At 41.4% G+C, this 22,978-nt stretch overlaps 10 protein-coding genes across 10 annotated transcripts; 5 read left to right on the top strand and 5 right to left on the bottom strand.

Annotated features, from left to right (window-relative positions):
* Window positions 1–430: 430 nt before the first annotated feature.
* On the top strand, window positions 431–1,071 carry SS1G_13932 (predicted protein; the record flags this gene model as incomplete). The annotated part of the gene is made up of 3 exons (XM_001585022.1): window positions 431–586; window positions 755–773; window positions 971–1,071. 3 exons carry the CDS (start codon window positions 431–433, stop codon window positions 1,069–1,071), a joined length of 276 nt encoding a protein of 91 aa, XP_001585072.1.
* A 938-nt stretch (window positions 1,072–2,009) lies between these two features.
* Window positions 2,010–5,899, top strand: SS1G_13931 (hypothetical protein; the record flags this gene model as incomplete). The annotated part of the gene is made up of 7 exons (XM_001585021.1): window positions 2,010–2,809; window positions 2,912–3,326; window positions 3,502–4,083; window positions 4,246–4,753; window positions 5,305–5,360; window positions 5,706–5,733; window positions 5,793–5,899. The coding sequence occupies 7 exons, from the start codon at window positions 2,010–2,012 to the stop codon at window positions 5,897–5,899; spliced, it is 2,496 nt and encodes an 831-aa protein (XP_001585071.1).
* Window positions 5,900–8,017: 2,118 nt separating this feature from the next.
* On the bottom strand, window positions 8,018–9,505 carry SS1G_13930 (hypothetical protein; the record flags this gene model as incomplete). The annotated part of the gene is made up of 2 exons (XM_001585020.1): window positions 8,018–8,269; window positions 8,318–9,505. The coding sequence occupies 2 exons, from the start codon at window positions 9,503–9,505 to the stop codon at window positions 8,018–8,020; spliced, it is 1,440 nt and encodes a 479-aa protein (XP_001585070.1).
* A 646-nt stretch (window positions 9,506–10,151) lies between these two features.
* SS1G_13929 (predicted protein) lies at window positions 10,152–10,592 on the top strand (the record flags this gene model as incomplete). Its single annotated transcript, XM_001585019.1, has 1 exon — window positions 10,152–10,592. The coding sequence occupies one exon, from the start codon at window positions 10,152–10,154 to the stop codon at window positions 10,590–10,592; it is 441 nt and encodes a 146-aa protein (XP_001585069.1).
* Window positions 10,593–10,965: 373 nt separating this feature from the next.
* Window positions 10,966–11,434, bottom strand: SS1G_13928 (hypothetical protein; the record flags this gene model as incomplete). Its single annotated transcript, XM_001585018.1, has 2 exons — window positions 10,966–10,973; window positions 11,050–11,434. The coding sequence occupies 2 exons, from the start codon at window positions 11,432–11,434 to the stop codon at window positions 10,966–10,968; spliced, it is 393 nt and encodes a 130-aa protein (XP_001585068.1).
* Window positions 11,435–11,823: 389 nt separating this feature from the next.
* Window positions 11,824–13,425, top strand: SS1G_13927 (hypothetical protein; the record flags this gene model as incomplete). Its single annotated transcript, XM_001585017.1, has 1 exon — window positions 11,824–13,425. One exon carries the CDS (start codon window positions 11,824–11,826, stop codon window positions 13,423–13,425), a length of 1,602 nt encoding a protein of 533 aa, XP_001585067.1.
* A 939-nt stretch (window positions 13,426–14,364) lies between these two features.
* On the bottom strand, window positions 14,365–15,146 carry SS1G_13926 (hypothetical protein; the record flags this gene model as incomplete). Its single annotated transcript, XM_001585016.1, has 2 exons — window positions 14,365–14,600; window positions 14,732–15,146. 2 exons carry the CDS (start codon window positions 15,144–15,146, stop codon window positions 14,365–14,367), a joined length of 651 nt encoding a protein of 216 aa, XP_001585066.1.
* An 805-nt stretch (window positions 15,147–15,951) lies between these two features.
* On the bottom strand, window positions 15,952–16,397 carry SS1G_13925 (hypothetical protein; the record flags this gene model as incomplete). Its single annotated transcript, XM_001585015.1, has 2 exons — window positions 15,952–16,034; window positions 16,169–16,397. 2 exons carry the CDS (start codon window positions 16,395–16,397, stop codon window positions 15,952–15,954), a joined length of 312 nt encoding a protein of 103 aa, XP_001585065.1.
* A 481-nt stretch (window positions 16,398–16,878) lies between these two features.
* Window positions 16,879–18,561, top strand: SS1G_13924 (hypothetical protein; the record flags this gene model as incomplete). The annotated part of the gene is made up of 3 exons (XM_001585014.1): window positions 16,879–17,478; window positions 17,545–18,108; window positions 18,241–18,561. The coding sequence occupies 3 exons, from the start codon at window positions 16,879–16,881 to the stop codon at window positions 18,559–18,561; spliced, it is 1,485 nt and encodes a 494-aa protein (XP_001585064.1).
* Window positions 18,562–20,437: 1,876 nt separating this feature from the next.
* SS1G_13923 (hypothetical protein) lies at window positions 20,438–22,403 on the bottom strand (the record flags this gene model as incomplete). The annotated part of the gene is made up of 4 exons (XM_001585013.1): window positions 20,438–20,603; window positions 20,789–20,979; window positions 21,157–22,275; window positions 22,323–22,403. The coding sequence occupies 4 exons, from the start codon at window positions 22,401–22,403 to the stop codon at window positions 20,438–20,440; spliced, it is 1,557 nt and encodes a 518-aa protein (XP_001585063.1).
* Window positions 22,404–22,978: the final 575 nt, after the last annotated feature.

The following is a 22,978-nucleotide window of genomic DNA, read 5'->3' as shown; positions in this document are numbered from 1 at the left end:
AAAGGCATAGATTTATGCCTGGATATCAATTAAACCTTTTTTGCATCCGGAAAACAAGCCATAAGAGACTACTAGGAAAAGATTGGACGCCGTAAACGCTAAAACAGCAAATGGGTCATAGGGCAAATCGCACTGGCGAAGTCTGGATTTCTCTAGTGGAATAATCGACATCGACTTTCGACTTAATATTGAATTTAATACCGAGGTTTTCTCAACGCCACTTGAATTTGATTTTTCGATCAAATAGCTCGAGGTCTGTACAGCAGGGTATTTAAATCTTCTAGAACAGTGGACTTCCAGACACTGATCACGCACAAACGCGAATAAATATCAAACAAGAGCCCATAAAAGCTTAAGTTGGAGCCTTTCAAGATGGCCGCGTACCCCAACACTCACACTCGCAAGCTTAGCCATTGATTCTTTGACAGAAATGGAATACACGGTCTATTTAAGTCCATTTTCTTCGCAGCGACTTCGACGACCCATGATTAAAGGCATGCGGGGAAATATTGATTCGGGACAAGTCACCCTTGGAGGCCATTATCGAAATAAGATTCGAATTCCCTTATGGGTTTTTGAGATTTTCGTGAGCGTACACGCATATTGAAGGTTTGACATGGTAACTTGCTTGAAGCTTTTCATTGACTGTTGTACTGTACAATCACGATAGGTTTATCATTCTGGACGCCTTGTGAGTACTCGCCGGGCCGCGCAATGATCCATTTTTCTGACTATGTCCATGAGATGCTTTCAGGGTAGAGTAAAAATAGTAAGTAAGATAGGGATGGAGGAGATGAGCGGAGTGTGAATTCATGGAATTCATTCTGAGACTTCTCTGGAGGATGTTTGTTTAATTTCTAGACCTGCTCTTTCCCACTTGGCGTTGAAGCGGTGACCCGAAGAGTCTGGACAAGTGGATATTGCTTGGGATGATTGAGAGATATTGTATAACAAAGAGGCGTTGGCTTAGAGCAGAAAAAGACCAAAGACAAAGCCGTTGTTATCGTATTCGTTTTGTATCGTACTATCGTTGTGTTGATAATGTCCACGGGTCAAATACCGGTAGTCTGACAGGATATTGGAAGAAACATCTAGGTTAAGGTCACGTGATTGGATTGAGCTATGACCCAGGATTACTAATAACAGGTTAAAGGCACTTCATGGACATCTTGATTCTTGATTCACTTCAGTCATTTGGCCACTACCTATGCATTTACAGCTTTCTCTTGTAAAGCTTCAAATTTTGGATTATCCTTTCCATGGCAGGTTCTATCGGGAGATTCCGAGTGATCTCTCACCATCTTTTCTGAATTGTCGATAATGTACAGTGCACAATCCTATCAGGAAAGCCCCTGTTACCAAGAATGATCTTCAAAGGGTAATTCCTGCTCGAATACACCATCAGTAGATCGTTTTAGCTTACTATCCTTGGGAGAAGGTTGAACAGAAGGAGAATAATGGCGCATCGTCATACTATCAGGCTCTCCGAATCTCGGAAATTCGGGCTCTATCCTAGAAGACGTTTACCCAACTTCTCCAGGGAACCTCAAAGACTTTGTCGTCTCCGAGGTGTTTTGCCATCCAATGATCAATGCGCCGCTTTGAACTGCTTGAAAAGTTTAAATTCCTCAAAGTAATGATGCTACTGAGGTCCCGAGCCTTTGGCCCGATTTGATTGGGTGTTAGAAAGTATGTTTAGAATTCAAGAAAAGGGCCCTTTAAATCTTAAGCTTTACCCTCAATCATGTCTCTACACGAATATATACAAATGTGTCAAACTCTCAAAGCAATCATCCGGATATCAACCTTAATTGAACCATACTCAACACTTGAAAGCTCATTTTCATTGAAGTGGCTATTAAAATCCCTCGCAATACCTCAATTCGCTCGCAAATTATCTTCAGCAAGAACTCGATCTCCGAGAGAGAAGACAGCTCCAAAATCCTGTATAATTGCAAGTGGTATGACAAGGAGAAGCTAAACGAGCATCATTGTGTTGGGGAAAAATGATGGCAACTCAACGCGTACCGGGAGGATCTTCAGGCTTGAAATATAAGAAAAAGAATACGAAGCATAACAGCAAGGACAGGTCAACAGGGCCAGACATGGTTTTTGCAGAACTTGGAGCCGTTGAGTTACTTCGGCAAGACTGCAGACCCTCCTTCATTGTTGATCTTATGATGGAAGAAGAAAATTTTGAACTTTGCGTAGTCTTCTCGAACGATGCCTTCAAGACTTATGCTGGTTTTAGAGAGGTTGCTTCATGGCTTTCAGGAAACTCGTGTCAGGGTGGGGAGGCATTTATCAAATGGATATATACTCAACCCAGGATCGCAGTCAATCAATATTGGTTCCGGCAACAAAGGTGGTCAAAGGTTTTGTTAGAGGATCGATGGTGCGTAGTTTCTGGGCATGAAATGGCATTTGCGAAATCTACACGAGAGGATAGCATTCATCCCCAATCCCTTCGGCCAAAGCCGGCACAAAGCAGAAGTTTCGATCTGTGCGAAAAAGACTATGAAATTCCTTTCTCTTTTAATCAGGATGACGTTCCCATCCGAAAGGCACCCGGTTCATTCAATCCTGCGATGGCCGCCTATGCATACTTTACACCCTCTCCTTTGACCTTCGAGACACCCTTTGCCAGCTTCTTTTGCAGCAAAGACTGGTCTTCTACAGCCTTAGAGTCAATCTCGGAACAACTCTTAGATATGACAAGTCTAATCTCTAGTTTTACCCAATTATCACCTATAGCTATGTTCATAATGGATGCAAAGGATGGAAGTGTTGTTTTTGCTAATGAAGCCTGGTACGTCACTTCTCTTTACTCATATATCCATTAGAATTCTAGAGAGCTCGATCATTCAAACCAGAGAATTTGAACTAACAGAATAATTGCATCAAGGACAAGGATCACTGGTGGAACAGTAGAAGAACACGCCAGATTGAAATGGCTCGACTGCGTGGTTGATAAAGACAGGGAGTTTATCGCAAAAGAGTGGTATGAGGTCACTGTCAACAAACGGCCCATTCGTAATCAAGGGAGACTCAAAACGCCTTGGAAGCCTGCAGTCCTGGATCCTGCACTGTTTGGAAAGAATGAAGTCTACTACACCTGGGCAGAATGTCATGCTGTCCCGCTATTTAATAAGGATGGGAACGTGGAACATGTTGTTGGGTGTCTTACTGATATCACACATTTGAGATGGACCACTCGAATGCAGGAACTGAGAGCAAAGGAAGCACTAACGGAAACGCGGCAGAGGGAGGAGTTCATGAAAATGACGAGCCATGAACTGATGAACCCTCTATCAGCAGTCGTTCAAGTAAGCTTAATCGGTTCATTAAACTTTTTGCTCTCACTGCCTGATGCTATTTCCTGATTTCAAACTTTGTTTTTATCTCTTTCATACCCTTCTTCTATTTTTCAATACAGTCTTTATTTCCTCTTTCCTCCTTCACCTTTCTTCTATAGGCAATACTGACTCTCCAATTTTACAGTGTGCTGATACCATTATCTCCAGTCTTGATGAGATTAATAAAACTCTTTCAACCACTCATGACAACGTCCTCCATGATGACAACTCAAAAAGTTACGGAGAAATCAAAACGATTATATTACGCAATATTGAAATTGCGAGGATAATTTTAGGTTGCGGTGAACATCAGAAAAGAATTGTCGACGATGCACGTAAGATGGAAAAACCCAACATCAATCTATTTTGTATTTCACCCATCAGAGCAGAACCAATTCGTGTGGTCGATACAGCTATGACCATGCTCTCGGGCGAAACATCCAAACTAGACATCAGTGTGCAACTCAAGATGGATCCTTCCATGGAAATCTTGGACGCAAGTTGGCTTTGTTTTGATCCTTCCCGATTTTTACAACTCCTTCTCAATTTACTCACCAACGCCAATAAATACACAGAATCATCAGAAACGCGGAAAGTAGTCGTGTGTCTCGGAGCAACAACAGGATCCCCTTACCACAAAGAAATCGGAAGAGATATTCAATACATACCACTCCGCACCGCACGAAATGATCCAACATTAACAGATGCATCCGGAAAAGGTGAAATAGTATATCTTCACTGCTCCATCACCGACACCGGCAAAGGATTAAGCGAAAAAGAAAGAAGAAGTCTCTTTCAGAAACTTTCGGAAAAATTTCTGTGCACCCATACACAATGTGGAGATGCGAGCTTGGGATTACTTATTTGTCGCGAGTTGGCGGAGTTGCAGGGTGGTGCTATTGGGATTGGTTATGTGGATTCACAGACGACGGGGAGTACCTTTGCTTTTTATATCAAGACTTGCCGTTCTGAGGCTTTAGAAATTGATGGTGGGGATTTGAAGTCTGGAATAGCAGGGGAGCTGGCGAGTTTGAAAGGAGACGTTGGGAGGATGGAGGAAGATAAGGATAAGGATGTAATGCTCGATGAGGATGAGGATGTTATTTCGTTGTCGGACTTGGATTTTTCGGAGTCGGACATGACTAGTTCGGGAGAAGTGGTTGGTGTTGGATTGGAACACGGTGGCGGGGTGGATGTTGATAGGGAGGTGGATGTTGATGGGGAGGTGGATGTTGACGGAGAGGTGGATGTTGACGGAGAGGTGAATAGTGATGAAAAGGTGGATAACGATGAAAAGGTAGATGATGATAAAGAGATGGATGGTGATAGAGAGGCAGATGTTGACGGGGTGGTGGATGCTGATGAGGAGTTGGAGGGCGAAAGGACTGTGAAAGAGGGTGAAGACTAATCCTTTACGGACAGATTATCGAGGTAGTAAGTCCCGAGAGGAGGATAGATTTCCAGAATATACTAGAGGAAAGGAAAGAGACGAAGTAGTATCATGGAGTAGAGACATCTTGAGTTCTAAATGCAGAGTCCAAGACTTTTCACGAGAATACTTGTCAAGAAGATGACCCGTTACATAAGATTAACTAAAGAAAGAGGGATGATTATATAGCTAGCACTTAAGGATGTAGAAAAACAGTCTCTGTTTCTCATTTATATAAGATTATTATAATATTACATATAGAATCTATCTAAGGATTAATTTTCTAGTTTTAATTGTCTGGGTGTTAGCTGTTTAACGAGATATCTTCATTATCGCTATTGCTATTGCTATTGCTGTTGCTGTTGCTGTTGCTAGATGAGAAGGAGGAGGAGGATGGGAATGAGTAGTCGAGTCCAGAATATGTCTATGCAGATTCGCAGATTGTGATTGCGAGGATTGCTATTATAGGTTATGGTGGGTGTATTTGTGTAAGAATAACTCATTAATACCTTTCTTTAGTGAGTGAGGAAGCAGCAGATAACACATCGGTTGTCACATCCGCGGGATTAAGAAGAGTATTTATGATTATCTAGCCAATCATTTCCTCATCGTAACCTTAATGTGTGTATTTTGAAGCGGAGATGGGGATGATGATACTGGCTACTATTCTGAGAGGATAGATAGAAATATTGATTATATAATATTATATCCAATTTTGGGCTTCGTTACTTACTATTCGAATATTTTGGGTATGGAGTGTAGGTAATTCGGACTGCATGGTTTGTTTCAATAGCGATGATCGTTGCATCATAGATAGCTGTATGTGGATGTTGAATGACTATAGATGCTGGATGGTTAAGAACTTTGCACTTTGGTTATGGTAATGTGTGTGTAGATTGATGTGTATATTGCTTACTTAGTGTGGAGATGACATTGGTGACGGGATTTGTATTAATATTTGGAATGATTCTTTTTCTTTCGGTAAGGGTTTTGATCCGGCGGAGTAGGTGGTGGTGAGAAGGGTTTCGGTATCGGTGGAGGTATTTACAGGGAGTTCGATATAGCTTGTGATGATGTGGGTGAAAGTGTTGCTAAGATTGGAGATTGGAGATAGGAAGAGGTAGGGTATAAAAAGAGTAGACTTTGTATCTACTTTTTGTAGATTTGTTTGATATCAAAATTATATAACATTGGTAATAATTATGAGATATATAATTATATATTAAAGATGAATATATAATATTATATTAAATATAAAATAATTAACTTTATTTAATATTTAATAATTATAATTTTTGTTAAAAGGAATGACCTTACACAGGGATGTTACAACGGATCTCACATACCTAACATCACGTGATTAGCATCATGTGATATGAGGATCCCAGTAGGCTCAGCTGTCCCAGTACAACTGGGACAACTGGGAGCACTGGGACGCATGCCACGATGGTCTATATAATCAAGATGGATTTCCTTTGTATAGAGCTTCGTGCTCAAGATCAATCATTTAGTATACTCTACTATTAGTTACGAATTGCATATCATTATTGTCATTACTTAAGTCCCTGCTTGACGCCTAGTTATAAACCACCTCGAGAGCCTGGAGCACTTCCACGTGATCTAGACGGCAAACCTCGTAACAAGGGAATAGTGGTGTAACGATACTGTACTGAAGGCAGCGGCTGCCTGAGGTTTCGTTGGATTGGTAGTTATGGGTTAAGGCTTTATCACTGGTATTCACTTGGAAGTGAAGTCGTTACTAGATCAAGTAGAATGTAGGTAAACTAATTGATAACTAAGTTGAGCACGAAGCTCCTAAACTATGAAACTACTCTAACTATATACTAAACGTTTCTCTGAATGCTAGCTGTGCTAGCAAGCTAGCAGAGCTATCACATCACGTGATCTCCTATTGGCCTCAGGACACTAATCCTGGGACGATTCTCATCCTAGGATAATACTAGACGTGGTTCGTGACAAGTGGGAAGCTGATAGGGCAGAACTGAGGCTATATTGGTCTTGTATATAAATCACACATTATCTAAGTTCTACGGAAGTGCGAAGCTCTCCTACAGAGAGCTTCTCAATCTAGTCCTAATAGGACTAGTGCCCTGCGCACGTGCTACGCAGGAACCATTTGTTGCGATATAATGTCACATGACCTTGAAAACACGTGATGGAACGGTGAGGAACGCCCGCTCCTAGGAGCAACGGCTCCTGACTAGCCATCGGCACAAAGGTCTATATAATCAAGATGGATTTCCTTTGTATAGAGCTTCGTGCTCAAGATCAATCATTTAGTATACTCTACTATTAGTTACGAATTGCATTATTGTCATTACTTTAAGTCCCTGCTTGACGCCTAGTTATAAACCACCTCGAGAGCCTGGAGCACTTCCACGTGATCTAGACGGCAAACCTCGTAACACATACCCCATACAACCCCATAATTCCCCCCAAATCCCAAATCCCAAATCCCTCACAAACTGCTTTCCGTCTTGTAATTTCCCTAAGATAAAAATAAAAATAAAATAAATAAAACTAAAAATATTGTATATCTCACTATTATATCAAATAACGGGATGAAATATATATATATATGTCACGATTCATTAATTCACGTGACCTCGAGGACCTTGAGGACCTTTGGGACCTTAGGGTCCCAAAGGTCCTCAAAAGATGATATAGGGTATATAAACATTCATTTAGTCTCGTAGTTAAGGGGTTTTGTGCTCAACTTAGTTATCAATTAGTTTACCTACATTCTACTTGATCTAGTAACGACTTCACTTCCAAGTGAAGACCAGTGATAAAGCCTTAACCCACAACTACCAACCAGACGAAACCTTAGGCAGCCGCTGCCTCCAGTATAGTATCGTTACAATATATATATGAGATTTTATTAATATATAATCTTATTTTTGAATTTGAGAACTATAATATAAAGTGAAATGAAATAAAATTGAATTGAATTAAATTGACGGTGTAGTTCCTATAGATACATAATCACTAGTGGATATAGTGATATAATAATTTAGGGGTGGATTCTGAAGGGGAGTGGAGTAAAGGTTTGTTTTGTTCATATTTATTGATTAAGTCTTATATTATGATTTTGATTTGATTATGGATGTTGAGTGGTTATTTTGAGGTAATTTTAGATTAGGGTTTTGATGTTTGGAATTTTGGAGTTTGGAATTTTGGATATTTGGATATTGAGATAAAGAGGTATGAATTAAAAATAATTCGCGCTAGCAGTATAATCCCCTTTAGTACCTGGGAATGCACCAACTGGTGTTCCATTATGATCTTCATCCGAACTATCATTCTCTTCATATGTATCTGCTCGATCTGGGGGTGCTCTCATATTTTCCAAAACTTGCGTGTCAAGGCCTGGAGGATTATACATTTTCAATGTATGCATTTCCCGTCCTGATGGTAGACTGGAGATGAGTGTACCTATAGAAGGTATAAGTTGTGTACCGATCTATGTTCATTGTTAGTATGTGACATGAAAAAATATGAGTTGACATACAGTATCATTCATCTTCACCCATTTCTTTTCCAACATTTCTAGAACTCTAGCTTCTTCTGCTTTCCCTGCATCACTTCCCCAATCCTTTCCTTTCTCTACCCTACGATCTTCTCTTTTCTCTGTCCACTCTTTCTTAAATCTTCCGAATCCTATTCCAGAAGATTTCTTTCCATCATCTCCCACCGCTATTCCCAACTCACTCAAGCCAGCCCTTAACCATCCAATACCATCACCTGTTTTTCCACCTAATTCAGCATCCACACCGAAAAATCTACAAGCTTTTCCTCTTCCTACTCTTCGCAAATCTTCCACATATTTTAATAACTCAGCATCAACTTTTTCCTTTCCTCCATTACCCATCCCACCTAACATTGCTAATGCATTACCTGCATGTTCAGCAGCAGCAAGGCATAACCTTGCAAATAGATGAGCGCGAACTTTAGGCATCTCAGGAGCTTTAATCATCCATTCCTTATCGTTTTTATTGCGATCTTGTTGAACTGCTGCCGGATATGGATCATCTTTCAAAACTGCTAGTAAATTGCTTTCCGCTAAAGTCAAGCTACTTAAAGCACGAAAAACTGGATTCGAAATATCTGGACAAGGAGGTGGAGAAGTTAAAGTTGTTGAGCGAGCAAAAAGATAGTTATGAATTGAACCAGCTGATAATAATTGTTCTGTAGCAGCTTTAATACATGAAGTTCTTTGATCAGATGATGGTGATGCTGTAGCTGATGAATAAAGGGGATGTAATGAAGATCGTGAGAGAAGAACATGAGTATAGGCTAGTGTTGAAAGAACGAAATAAATTTCATATTCTAGACTTTGTATTTTTATTCTTGGGATTTCTCTCCCAGGGATCGGGTGATCTGAAAGAGTTGGACGCCATTCCAAGGTTGGTGTTGAAGTAAGAATGATATCTATATGTTCTGCTCCTGATTGAGATTGGGAAGATATGCCAGAGTCAAGAGCTAATAGATATGGGATGTAGTTATTAAGTGCTTGAAGAATGGATGAAAGGTTTGAAGATTGTTGTGAAGGAGTAAGTCGTTTGTGTCTCTTCAATGCATTACGAAGAACTCCTCTGTAGGTACTCGCTGCCAAAGGTAGTGATGGATGTGAGTCGCTGGTGAAGTATGTTGAAAACGAAAATGATGATGTTGTAGGAAGCTCGAATGGAAAAGGCATGACTGAATATATGGATGCGAATATAGGATGCCTTTAACGCGTGAAGACCAAGATCTTGATACGTGCTTCTACTTCCCAAGCTTAAATGAATATTCGAAGACGGTAGGAATCTTTGTTGCTCGGATGGTAGTTTTATGAATTCGAGTATAGCTGAATGCTTGGAGGCTGTCTTGTTAAGCTTGCCTTTTGTGTCACAAGAATGAGGATATAAACCGGCGGACTGAGTAAGGAACGGTATATTTAAATGTGATGAACATTGAACATGGATTGGATCCCGTGCTTCGTTTTGGATATGACGGGGCAATGATATTGACTGCATTCAAGGCTTGTCAGAATCACCGTAGCTATCACTTTGTACCACTTTGCTTTGTCCCACCAAATCTAATCTGGAACTATTCGATTTATCAAATTCCATCAATTCGTTTGTATCTACGTCATCTTCGTTACTAGAAATGCCACTGGGCAAGGTAGGTGATTATCAAGTAGTAGGTAAATCAACCAAGTATTCATTATTTTATTGATTCATTGACAATCAAACCCATTTCAATCAAAACCATTGAACAATTAATACTCTGAAATATATCCATATATCTCATAAAAGGTTACAAATACCAATCATTTATCCAACTCCACCACTCAATTCACCATGTCTGCATCACAAAATCAATCCTCCCTCAACTCAGCTCCCGCTGGTACAACCTTTGGTCCCAATTTCGGTGCACCATCCTCAACAGCAACTCCTGGAATGTCAGTAGGATCAGCTACAGCAATGGGTCATGGCGATCATCCAAAAGACAACGCAGATGATAGTAATGTCAAATTACCAGGTTCCAAATACGGACCTCAGCAAGAAGATTTAGATGGAGAGCAAATGAGGATGGCAGGTGAAGGAGAAGTGATGGGTGCTCAATTCAATAAGAAGAATGGTGGATGGGGTGAGGAGGGTAGTTATACAAGTGATTTGGATAGACAAAAGGCAGAGCAGAAGGAGGCTAGAGAAAAGATCAAAAGCCAACGAGCTCAAGGTCTAGATGTTGATGGAGGTGGTGGCGGAAGACTCGCGAATGAGAACTTGGGATCTGTTTAAGGTTGAATATTATGCTGGAGGTCCTAATTCAGACCTGATCCCATTGTGGTGGTTGTCATGATTCACCGATCCATGTGGCGGCCATTTATTATATCCGTTAAATCCAAACTCCGTCGCCATGCCCAAAAATCAAAATGATTATTCCTTTTGGAATTAAAACTCCATATTATCCATAACTTGATCCCCAACAGAACTTAAGGCTGAAGATGCCTCTCTGGTAGAAGGTGTTTCCGTTATCTGTTTTGGCATTGGTTTCAATCGATCTGCCCATTCCTTCACACTTGTAATTTCTCCTCCTTCAACCTTCACTATTCGAGGTTCGGCAGGTCTTCCTAACAATGTCCCATGATATCGTGTATCTTCATCCGTGGTATTATGCTTCTTTTTGAGAGCTATATTCTAGTCAGTGCCCATCCAGACTCAACAAGTGGCAGGGAAGAAAAGAGGTAAAACATACCAGTCAAATAATCCTCTCCTCCATCCGCCAGCGCAATCCTTCTAATCTCTTTATTTCCTTCCCCCATTGCCCATGCTAAAAACCCCTCTACACCTCTCATATCTTCCTGGCCGTAAAATTCCTGTTCTTCTATTGCTTTCTCTGGCATAAGAGCTCCGCAATCTTGCATAGCCATTCGCACATCTTGAATTGTGATATCGAGATCGGCATGATTTAAATCGGCATGCGCTGCTGTTGATTGTGCGAGTATATACATATATCGAGCAGCTAAGTCGGTAACTGTATCAAGAACAGAGGAACGAGTTGAGTGATAACCTGCGGCGCGAAGAATATGTAGAATGCATGGTCGAAGGAGGGCATGATGAAGAGCTTGAGGTGTTGCCATATTAGGTTCTGGGATATTTATGACGAAAAAGCCGAATTTAAGGTGTTGAAAATATGGATGATACCATGGTTGTATATCGTGGAAAATACAGATTCAATTAAATAAATTATTCTTTATGATTCTTCACTATGACCGTTAAAACATGAATGCGAATTTCAACTTGTCGCATAAAATGGAAAACGCGGTTGCGCGATTGTATGGTAAGGTTTCCGTACATTTCTTAATCTGGAGCTTCTTCCACTCGATGAGCTCAACCTCTAAATTCCATACAATTGTTTACATATGATCTTCATTGTTTGCGATTTTGCAAAAACCTACTCTCACCATCATTGCTACACGAATCATCTACTTAGGATTAGACTTACAGCTTACAAGAACAATCCGCCAAAATGAGCGGCCCTTTGAAATTGAAGTTGAGTCTTAAGACAAATGGAGGAACGAATCCATCATCTGGACCTCCTACACCTATTCCTACTACACCATCACTTCTCACACCTGGTGGATCGAAACCAAAGTTAAAATTTAGCAGTAAACCTGCGACATCACCACCTCTTCCATCCGACCCATCGCAACCAAAGCCCACCAAAGCAGGACGAGCACCTAAACCGACAAAGAAGCTCACGGAATCGCGCAAGAGAGTTAAAGAAGAGGATGATAGTGGCGAAGAAAGCATCTCCGTTATACCACGGAAACCGAACATTCAAGATGAACCTGCGAAGAAGAAAGTTAAGATCAGTCTTAAGCCCAAAACCCCTTCTATGGGTGGTATTCCTGGGCTTCCAATGCCAAAGACACCGGTTATTATCAAGGCTAAAATGAAAGGCAAACCGCCCAAACGACCTCTTGGTGAAGGGTACGATTCTGAAGCCAGTGATACGGAGAAAGATCCATCCATTGAAGAGTCATTTATTTTTCGAATGCTTCCCGGTGACGATTGCGACTATTTAAGAACCTGTATTACCGAGAAAAAGATTGGAGTTAATCCAAGAGTTGGAGGAGCAGATATTCAAATGAAATTCTTCCAAGCAGAAGGAAGACGAGCTGCCGTTACTATTCGTGGAAATGTTTATGCAGCTACTCTTGTCGACTTGCCATGTATTATCGAAGGAATGAAGAGTTGGGATAAAAGAGGGTGGTGGAAAAGTACTGATATCTGTCAAATGCTTTGGATTTATCAAAAAGTTGCAAATGAAGATGAGGCTAAGACTTGTCCCTTGCCCTCAATCATCGACCCACAGACTTTCCAGTATCCACATGGTCTTACCCCTCCTATGCATTTAGCACGAAAGAGACGTTTCAGAAAACGTATTAGCAGGACTGCAATTGAAGCTGTAGAAGAAGCTGTTGAAAAGCTTCTTGAAGAGGATCGAAAGGCAGTATCTTCAGAATATAAAGTAATTTCACCAGAAAGAGAACAAAGTAGCCAAGTGTTCAGTCCAGGAAGTTATGGTGACGAAGGGGAAGATCAATACTCAGAAGATGAAGATGCCGAAGGTGAAGCCGACGATGGTGGTTATTTCTCTCACATAAATGGCGAAGGTCACGTATCTGGTGATGAAATGGGTGGAGATCTCGAAGCCGACCTCGCAGCAGAAATGGAAGCCGAATTAGAAGCAGGAGCAGGTTTTGAGGATATAGCCGCAACACCAATGTCCATGTCAGGCATAGCAGCCACACCAATGCTTCAAGGCGACACACCAGCTCCCAACGAGGAAGACGATAGCGGCGATGAATCTATTGAAGATGGTGAAAGTGCGGATGAAGGAAGTGAAGCAGATGATGTTTCGGATGATGAAAAAGCTCGATTGGCTCAACTTCAGGAATTGAAGGAAGATATTGTCGATTTGGAAAAACAAATCGAAGCTCTACAGGCTCAATTGGCGGCTCAGAATAATCCAATTCTTCGTAGGAGAATCGAAGATAAATCGAGGAAACTTAAATCAGAATTGGAAATTAAAAAGTCGAGTATTGGAGAGGCGGAGGATGATTAGACATCTTTCTTTAGAGGGGGTAGTTGGGAATGGGAGCGAAACTGTATATTAGGCGTTGTTACTTTTTTATTTTTCTACATTTGATTCTCAAGCGGGATTCAGAGAATTTTGGCGCTCTGGCTGGTGGTTTGCTATATTAGGTCGGTTTGGACACACAATGGGTGGGCATTGTATTACATCACATTGGATGGGTATTGGGTTCGGTTGGGCTGGGCTGGGAATGGATGCATGGACAGGAATAACTATCCATTACCTACCTACCTACCTACTACTCAAGTAGTATACTATCAAAGTCGGAGTTATATATAGGTGCTAGTCTTGTAGAATCAGAGGTAAGGGTGTACAGGTGTACAGGTCCTCAAGGTCGGGGAATATTTGGTGTGGGCTATGGACTTGGTAGGTAGTTATTAGGAGGTAGAAAGTAGAAAGAAGAATGGAAGAAAGAAAGTAGCTACCTAGCTTTATGATATATAAATTATAAATGAGATATGATATGATATATATTTACATATATTTTACCTCGCTCCTGGTGCTCCGTGTGAGGATTGCTATGCTAGGTAGGTAGCTAGGTAGGTAGATGGATAGTTTTCTTTCCAAGTAAGATTACATTGTTGAGGTTTCCTCTTTTTGATTTTTTTTTTGTATGTCCCTTTCTCTTGCTTCTGTTTCTGCTCTATGTTTTAGGTGTGTAGTATCTTATATTAACTAAGAACCTTTCATCGCAAAGGATAGAGTTTCATTACTGAAGCTCTCACAAGCATCCGTAGCTCTCACCAGCGCTAGTAAATTCGAATTCGATCAAATGCATGCGCAATGCAAATGCGATTTCAAGTGAAACTTTCAACTGTCCATCCGCTCTTCTTCCTTCCCTCCTAATGCCTCTCCCTCCATCCATCCTCTCCCCGCACCTCATCCCAATCCCTAACTCAACATCTACATCTACATACCCTTCAAATAATTGCCCTCCTTAATCTTCGCCCTTCTCTCCTTCCTCATCGCCCTAACCAATTCCGCTCTCTGATCTAGCGCTTCTTCCCCAGATGTAGGTAAATCAATCGATTGTTGTTGGAAGGGAACCTTGACTTCGAGCAGCGAGGTGTCTCCAGATAAGAGAGCGCGTTCTTCTGCTTTGCGACGGGCTTTTGCGGCTGCGCGGCGGAGTTTTTTGGATTTGGCTTGTTTTGTTAGTATAAAATTTGAAGATGGAGGACAATAATGGGTTTTAAGGGATATTGTAGCTCAATGGAAGGGGAATTGGGGTAGTTCGGGGAAATAGAGGATAAAAAGTAGTAAAAAAAACACATACAAAACTCATCACCACCCGCATCCCCAGTTCCCTCTACCAGCTTCTTCTCATCCAAACACTTCCATAACCATTCTGGATATTCTTCCTCTTTCAATGCGACTGGATCATCCCGTCCTTTGAGATAATTTAATCCTTTTAATATTGTGCCAGCGGGGATACTAGACGTTGGTATTGGAGCTGGTTTCTTATGGGAAGGAGAGGAAGAGATGCCTAGGGCGGCAGGAGAGGGAGATAAAGGAGTGGAGAAGGGTTGCGCGGCGCCGGTGGATGTGGCGGTGGGAGGAGAAACGGTTCGAGGAGAGGAGGGGGTCGATGTTGGAGGGACTGAGAGAAGGAGGGGTGTGCTTGTGAAAGTGCGGGATTGGGTGGAGAGGTGGGAGAATGGGCGACGGGAGAGACAGCGTGAACAGATCATTTTTGGACTGAGGGGGAGTTTGCGATTGGGGAGGAGAAATCGGTGTTGCATGCAAGGGCGTTGAGGCGTATGCTTGTGATGGAGATGGAGATGGAGATTTATTTTTTTGGGATGCATGGATTGTTACGGGGGCCGGGATGGACGGCTTGTGCTGCTGATATCAAAATTCTTTGGTGGGGGTTTTGGGCTTGGATGCAGAGGATTGGTAAATAAATGGATGATTATCGGTTTTCATGTTTCGTGAGTATAATCCGAGGGTTTTATACAGATTTTCATACTTGTGGGTGATTTGATAAATGTATCGTGTTTTCGGATGAATTGTATAGGTAATTGGAAGATATATCTCTATTGGATTTAGAGGAGCGTACTATATGAAAGTCTATGTATATCGATCACATCAGGTTGTGCTCTTGGGACTTCTTTCCAAGATTTAGAGCCGTAAGGTGTCAATAATAAAAGATAGTCGTAAGAGAGGTATTTGTCGCCATAAAGTGTATACCCAGGGAAGAGCCGGGAAAGACGCGTTTCCAAAGATTTGAACACAACTGTATGAAAAGATCGGTTGTACAATGTTTCATATTTACAGTCCCAATAGTAGGCCAGTTCTAGGTCTCTAAGTTTGGACAAATGCTGTAGAGTGCGCTGGACTTTTGCATATCTTCAGCGTTTCGTTCCAGAGTCCTGCCTGCCTCAAGCCGCATTAAGCTCATTCACGCCGAATCTCATCCAGCTTGACATCTCTCTCATTGTCAGCCCATACCCTCTGTCACGCGCTCCCTCTCCAACTCAGACTGTCATTCGATATTTATTCCGGCTTCTTGGTATAATTTTGTTGCTCGAACAAGTAACCTCTAATCTTGGACTCCTTTAATAACTCGAAGTATCGATCTGAGAGAAAGGATTAGCTCCAAGATTGATAAGAAGTTCCTCATCAAAAGCTTATTTCCTTATAAAATCATGGAAAACAAATCCCTTCACCAGAGTCACGTATCTTCCTCCAGCATATAAATATCAATCCTCACCTCTTAATGCACCACATTTCTCCAAATGATTAACCCCCTCCTTGTAATAACACTTTCCTAATTCTTCCCTCACTAAACGTGCCATCATGCTCTTAACCCACTGTTCTCTAATAACCGCATCTTGTGCTTGCTTTAATCGTGCTGTATCATCATAATCGACACCATCGAAAGTTGGAGGAACAGTAGGTTTCTTCGCGAGAAATGCGGCAGATTCGGGAGTTGGTGCCATTGTATGAAAGTGGATGATAGGTAGGAGGAGACTTTCAAGATCGATTGATATATAGTTGGTCGACTTATGTAGCTCCAATAGTAAATTCAAGGTGGTCGACGTCCTTCACAAATGTGTTCGTAATGAAGCTATTTTGATTGTTTGAGCTCAACATTGGAGGTCACGTGTTATTATGGAACCAGACATATGCTTGCTGTAGGTGTGGACTGAAGAAGACCCTTCGTCCCACTATCCGATAAAAAAAAACCTTTTATCACTTTAGCGCAATTGAAAAAAATTCTCGATAAGAGCTTTTCTTCAAAACTACTTAAACTTTTAACTTTCCAAGTTCTCATTCCTCTTCTCTTCCATCAATACATCCTCTTCCTCAATCTTCTTGTATCATTTCATCGTCTTTTGAATAAGAATATTCACTCCTTAATATCCTTCTTCAAAGAAATCATTTAATCCATTCCCTTCTTCAAGGAGTAAAATATTCATAATGGCTAAGACCAAGGATACCAAGGTTGCTAAGGCTTCCAAAAAGACTGAGGTTAAACCACCTCTTTCAACTGTCAAGAATGCTGCAGTTGTCAAGCCATCTCAAACAACAAAAGCTAAATCTAAACAGACCGCAAAGGCTACTGCCACCAAGGCCGCTAAGCCAGCCCCAAAGCCCGTTAAGAAGGCCGCCACTCCATCATCCGACAGCGGATCCGATTCTGAATCTGGTTCCGACTCTGAGTCTGAAGAGGAGAAGCCAGCACCAAAGGCTACCAAGGCCAAGGCTAACGGAAAGACTGCTAAGGTCGCCGAGAAGAAAGAGGTAGAATCCTCCTCTGAATCCTCATCTGAATCTTCATCTGAATCCGAAGATGATTCCGAATCATCTGAATCCGAAACTGACTCTGAACCCGTTGCAAAGACTGCCAAGAAGGCTGCTTCTTCTGAAAGCGATGATAGTGACGACTCAAGCGACTCCGATTCTGATTCCGAAGAGGAGGCCAAGCCAGTAGTCGCTGCCGCCAAGAAGGTTCAAGCCGTTGTTGATGCCGGAAAGGCAAAGGTTAACGGTGCTGCTAAGGCAGTTGCCAAGGCTACTGTAAGTTATATCAATTCTTTTAATCATCTCATCATGGCATATACAGTAAAACTAATATTTATATAGGAGGACTCTGATGACTCCGATAGCTCTGACTCCTCTGAAGATAAGAAGGCATCTGGATCCGACTCTGATTCTTCCGATTCCGATAGCGAGTCTGCCAGCGAGACTGAAGCTGAAGCACCATCCAAGAAACGCAAGGCAGAGAATGAGCCAGAGCCATCTGCCAAGAAGACAAAGACTGAGGAGACTGCTGCTGATGATGGTAGCCCAAAGAATCTGTTCGTTGGTAACTTGAGCTGGAACATTGATGACGAGTGGCTCTACCGTGAATTCGAAGAGTTTGGTGAGATCACCGGTGCTCGTGTCATCAGTGACAAGAACACTGGACGCTCCAAGGGTTTCGGATACGTCGAATTCGCCAAATCCGCCGATGCTGCCGCCGCTCTTGCTGCCAAGAAGGGTGCTCTCATCGATGGTCGTGAGGCCAATGTCGATTTCTCCACTCCCCGTGAGAACGTCGCACCAAAGGATCGTGCTAACAACCGTGCTGCTCAATTCGGTGATGCCAAGAACCCACCTTCCGACACTCTTTTCCTCGGTAACCTTTCATTCGATGCTGATGAGAACGTTGTCGGTGAGGCTTTCGGTGCTCACGGTACTGTTGTCAACGTTAGACTTCCTACTGATCAGTAAGTTCACCGTCGTATCATACTGTTCTTGCACATATTAACCTTCACTAGGGAAACTGGCAACCCCAAGGGTTTCGGATACGTTACCTTCGGATCCGTTGAAGATGCTACCGCTGCCTATGATGCTATGATGGGTGCTGATATCGCTGGTCGTCCAGTCAGACTTGACTATGCTACCCCCCGTCCAGAGCGCAGTGAAGGTGGTGGCTTCGGTGGACGTGGCGGACGTGGTGGTGGCGGCCGTGGTGGCGGACGAGGTGGTGGACGTGGTGGATTCGACCGTGGAGGAAGAGGTGGTGGTGGACGTGGAGGTGCTCGTGGAGGACGTGGAGGCAGCACTAACCGTGGTGGTTTCGGTGACTTCAAGGGAAAGAAGATGTCTTTCGAGTAAGCTGATGGTATGATTTGTGGATTACCATTGCCTGTCCGTATTATGTCACACTTTGAGTATCCTTTGAAGGTACTTTTGTGTTGATCTGTGGGTCGTTGGCTTTGTGGGTTGTTGGCTCTTGACTTCTACTCCTTATGGAGAATGTGGCTTTTGAGACATGACTTGTTCTTTCTTTGAATCCTTTCATTGAAAGATCAAGTCACAACTTGTGGTCTGGCTTTACGTGGTCGTCGGCTTGTGGCAGTCCCGTTATGATGAGAGCTTTTTGATACAATATTCAGTGGGGCGTTTGGTTAAAGACATAGTGATCTTGTCGGCTTTGAACATAATAGGAAGCTGGTATGATCCTTTCTTGTGTCTTTGAATACCTTGAGAGGGGACCGGACTTCACGTGGCTTTTCCGAGGGCATTCTGCACAAAAAGTTGTTTATTTCTTTCGGTTGGGTGGATAGGTTCATGGTAAAATTACCCGGTTTTCTTGCGAAGTCTCTCGCTAAGGCCAAGCGTATCATATGGTGAGTGTATTCCTTGCTACTACTGCTAGGTTATTTACAAATCAAATTCTGTAATTCTTTGAACTTTGGTCTATATTTGTGATGTGAAGGGCTACTGGTGATATCGATCTTAACTTGATGCAAATTCTTGCGGCTTCAGTATGTGAAAGTGTCCGGAAAGGATCAAGTCATTTTGTAGTGCTAATCATATAACCAATCTTTCATCCCGAACTTCTGTGTGGTATAAATGATACAGTTGCTTTAACTTTTCATTCCTAGTGGTAATGGTGAGAGTATAGTAAACTTTCACAGATGTAGGATATATTCAATAGTCCGATTATTAACTTTTAGAACATGATTTTCTAAACTCTGAACTTTGTAAACTTGAAGGATTTTTATTATTTCTATTTTGTTGATTGTTCGAAATGAATCTAATGATTGTAATTGTTAAAAGGAATGACCTCACACAGGGAATAGTGGGAAGCTGATAGGGCAGAACTGAGGTAATATTGGTCTTGTAGGTTAATCTCTCTTCTAAGTTCTACGGAAGTGCGAAGCTCTCTGTAAGAGAGCTTCTCAATCTAGTCCTAACAGGACTAGTGCCCTGTGCACGTGCTACGCAGGAACCATTCACTTTAACAGTAATAATTAAAAATTTTATTTTCTAAAAAGCTTTTTTCAGATTAAGAATTGTTTTGATTGAATTATAGAAAGAATTGATTATATATTTGATTGATATTTTTATTTATAAAAAAATATTAAAATAATTTTATAAGTATAATCATGTTACGAAGTGACAGTCAACATGTCCATATAAGCTTGGACCCTGTAGAAAAGCAAGTCGATTCACATACAAAATTGTATGGCAATTGACTCATAAAGTTTCCCCACCCTCAGCAAGCACAGACATATGTTCTGATTAAAATCACGTGAGGGATACAGGGGATCTAGGGGATCTAGAGGATCTAGAGAGTTAAACTCTAGATCCAGTAGATACAAGAGATCCAAAGGAATACAGTAGAGTGTGAAGTTCTATATAAAGGATAGGTTTCCATTTGTAGAGCTTCGTGCTCAAGATCAATCATTTAGTATACTCTACTAATAGTTACGAATTGCATTATTGTCATTACTTAAGTCCCTGCTTGACGCCTAGTTACAAACCACCTCGAGAGCCTAGAGCACTTCCACGTGATCTAGACGGCAAACCTCGTAACATGAAGGTAGAGTATTAGACTTTATAAATAAATCAATAATTTATCTTTATATTTTATTTCCCATTTCATCTTAACCTTTTCCATCACCTCTCACCCCTCACTACTCCCCTCGTTTTCTATCCCATTCGCTACTCCCACTCCTACTCCTCCCTTCCCTCTTCCCTCCCCCTACTCCCTACCCCTAACCCCCCTCAACCTTACCAAAAGCTCCGGTTTCTCCCACAACAAAAAAATCTTCATATCTTCCCCCCAATTCTTACTCTCAGGCGCAAGTTCCAGATCGAAATTCCATAGGATCCGCGCGAGAATTAGGCGCATTTCTGCGTAGGCGAGACTGTCGATTGTGTTAGTTAGTTGGTTAGTTAGGTTAGTTGAGAAATTTAAATTTGTTAATTCCAAAAAGGAGTAGGTAGGAGGGATTTTGAACAAATAGGGGGGGAGGAGAGCAGGGAGGTTATCGAGGATAACTTATAGATAGGATAGGTGGAGAAAGATGAAGACAAAGGGAAAAGAACATACTTAATTCCGATGCAATTTCGCGGTCCAAGACTAAAAGGTTGATGAGCTCCTTTCTCATTATTTGTAAGATTAAGATTATTTCCGGGTGTATCTGTATCTGTAGCGAGCCATCTTTCGGGGATAAATGCATTGGGGTTGGTGAAATTGAGTGAGTGGCGGTGTGAAGCGTAGGCGAGGCATGATATATTTGTCTATGAGTTGTTTTCTCTATTAGTATATAACCTTGAGATTATTTCTAAAGCGGTAGAGTGCATTCACATGACAGACAGACAGACAAAACATGAGTGAATGAATGGACAAATAGTACAGTGAAGAGCGACAGAACGACAGAGTGAAAAAGAAAAGGAACCGTAAGAAAAAGAACTCACACCACCCGGAACCCAATATCCACCCACCCATTGTCCATCCCCAGGAACAATTCTTGGACCACCAGATGGCGCGGGTGGAAAAATCCGCATCGCTTCTTCCAAGACCGCAAGTTGATATTTCAATTTATTCACACTGCCCATATGAATCTCCTCTTCATTCTCAAAACTCGTTCGAATCTCGCGCGTCAACTTTGCCAAAATCTCCTCATTTCCCTCCTTCAATAAGTAATACGTAACAGCACTTAAAAGCGTCGCTGTCGTTTCACTCCCTGCAAGCAAGAGTACACCGGCCGTAGCTTTAATTTCTGGAACCGACATACCATTTTCCGTATCATTATTACGCAAGATATATGTCATGAAATCCTTCCTCTCTGTTTTCTGCTCCAGTCGCTCGGCTACTTTCGAATGTGTAAGTTCTTGATGATTTCGTCGTTGCTGGATCAAATTTTTCGGTATCAATTTATCCAAGACCTTTTTTACAAGCGGACCGAATCTCTTCGCGGCAGACATAAATGCAGCTGCTTTGAATGATGTAAATATAAAGGAAACCCAAGGATGGTAATCACTTTTATCCAAACATCCGAATGAATCTCCGAAGGTTAGATCGCCGATGATATCGAATGTGGTGAAGTTATACCAATGAACCATATTCTGGTATCCCTTTTCTTCATTTTCATAAAGTCGCTGGATGAGAAGATCTATGTATTTTTGAATCAGTGGTTCTTGTTCCCTCAGTGCCTTTTCAGAAAATGCATGTGATAGTAAGCGTCGATAGCGAGCATGATCTTTATCATCAATCACGGCTAGAATACTAGATTTCTCTCCTTCTGCCGGCTGCGTATATAGAATAGGATCTTTAGGAAATGGCGGTCGTCCATTCTTCCTCGCATAGATATCTTGAAAGGCTTGCGCGCTGGTAAAGGATAATGTGTCTGGAGCGGTTCGTACCACGTGACCGTAGGTTTCATGTAGCGAGGCGATTTTTTGAGGTAGGGTACCACTGCAATGGTGATAGATGCTGAAGATTTGACTCGAGGCGAATAATTTGGGACCAGGAAATTTGGACAGAGGATGGAAATATAGATTGTATATTATGGTGCTGAAAACATAGAGAATGGTCTGGGAATTGTTAGTTTGTGCTTGAGGCGAGGAAATAGATAATATACCGCAATGAATGTGAAAGTAGTTAATTGGAGAATCATTTGAGATACACGTCCGAAAGTGAGACCAGAATCCATGATTGCCATGAACAATCAAGAATACTTTTGAGAAGTATCAACTTGAGATTTTGATGTGATCTTATCGAGGAGTTGTCAAATATAAGTTGAGGGATATAAGTGCCGGTTTTTGGCCAGCTCACGAATCTGCACTTTTAGTGTCGATTTCATATCCACTTTTGAAACCATTGTTATTTTGTTAGCTTACAAATAAATGACTCTATACAAACATTCAATTCGTTAACTGACAGACAAATTAAAGAATCTTTTCGTTATACAAAATCAAGCTTACAAAGATTCACCAAGATTCTTTTTACGAACACCGAATACAGAGCGTCGGCTAGCCGAAAAGGGGCCGATATCTATCCGGCCACCCTTTTACACCAAAAATCATCATTTTCACCTATTAATAATTTTGTGATAAATAAAAATGATCCAATGAAATTTGAATTATATAATTATTAATAGATTTTTAAAATTTGAAATTTGTATAAAATTTATATACAAATTCAAAATAATAAAATATATAAGTAGATTTTTATTAAAATTGATTAAAGATCAATTATAAATCTTTTTCAAATTCTTGAATATATTTTATTTTTAAT

This window comes from Sclerotinia sclerotiorum, genomic scaffold (genome assembly GCF_000146945.2).
Source record: "Sclerotinia sclerotiorum 1980 UF-70 scaffold_28 genomic scaffold, whole genome shotgun sequence".
Lineage (NCBI taxonomy): Eukaryota > Fungi > Ascomycota > Leotiomycetes > Helotiales > Sclerotiniaceae > Sclerotinia > Sclerotinia sclerotiorum.
This window is presented reverse-complemented; position numbering and strand designations above follow the sequence as displayed.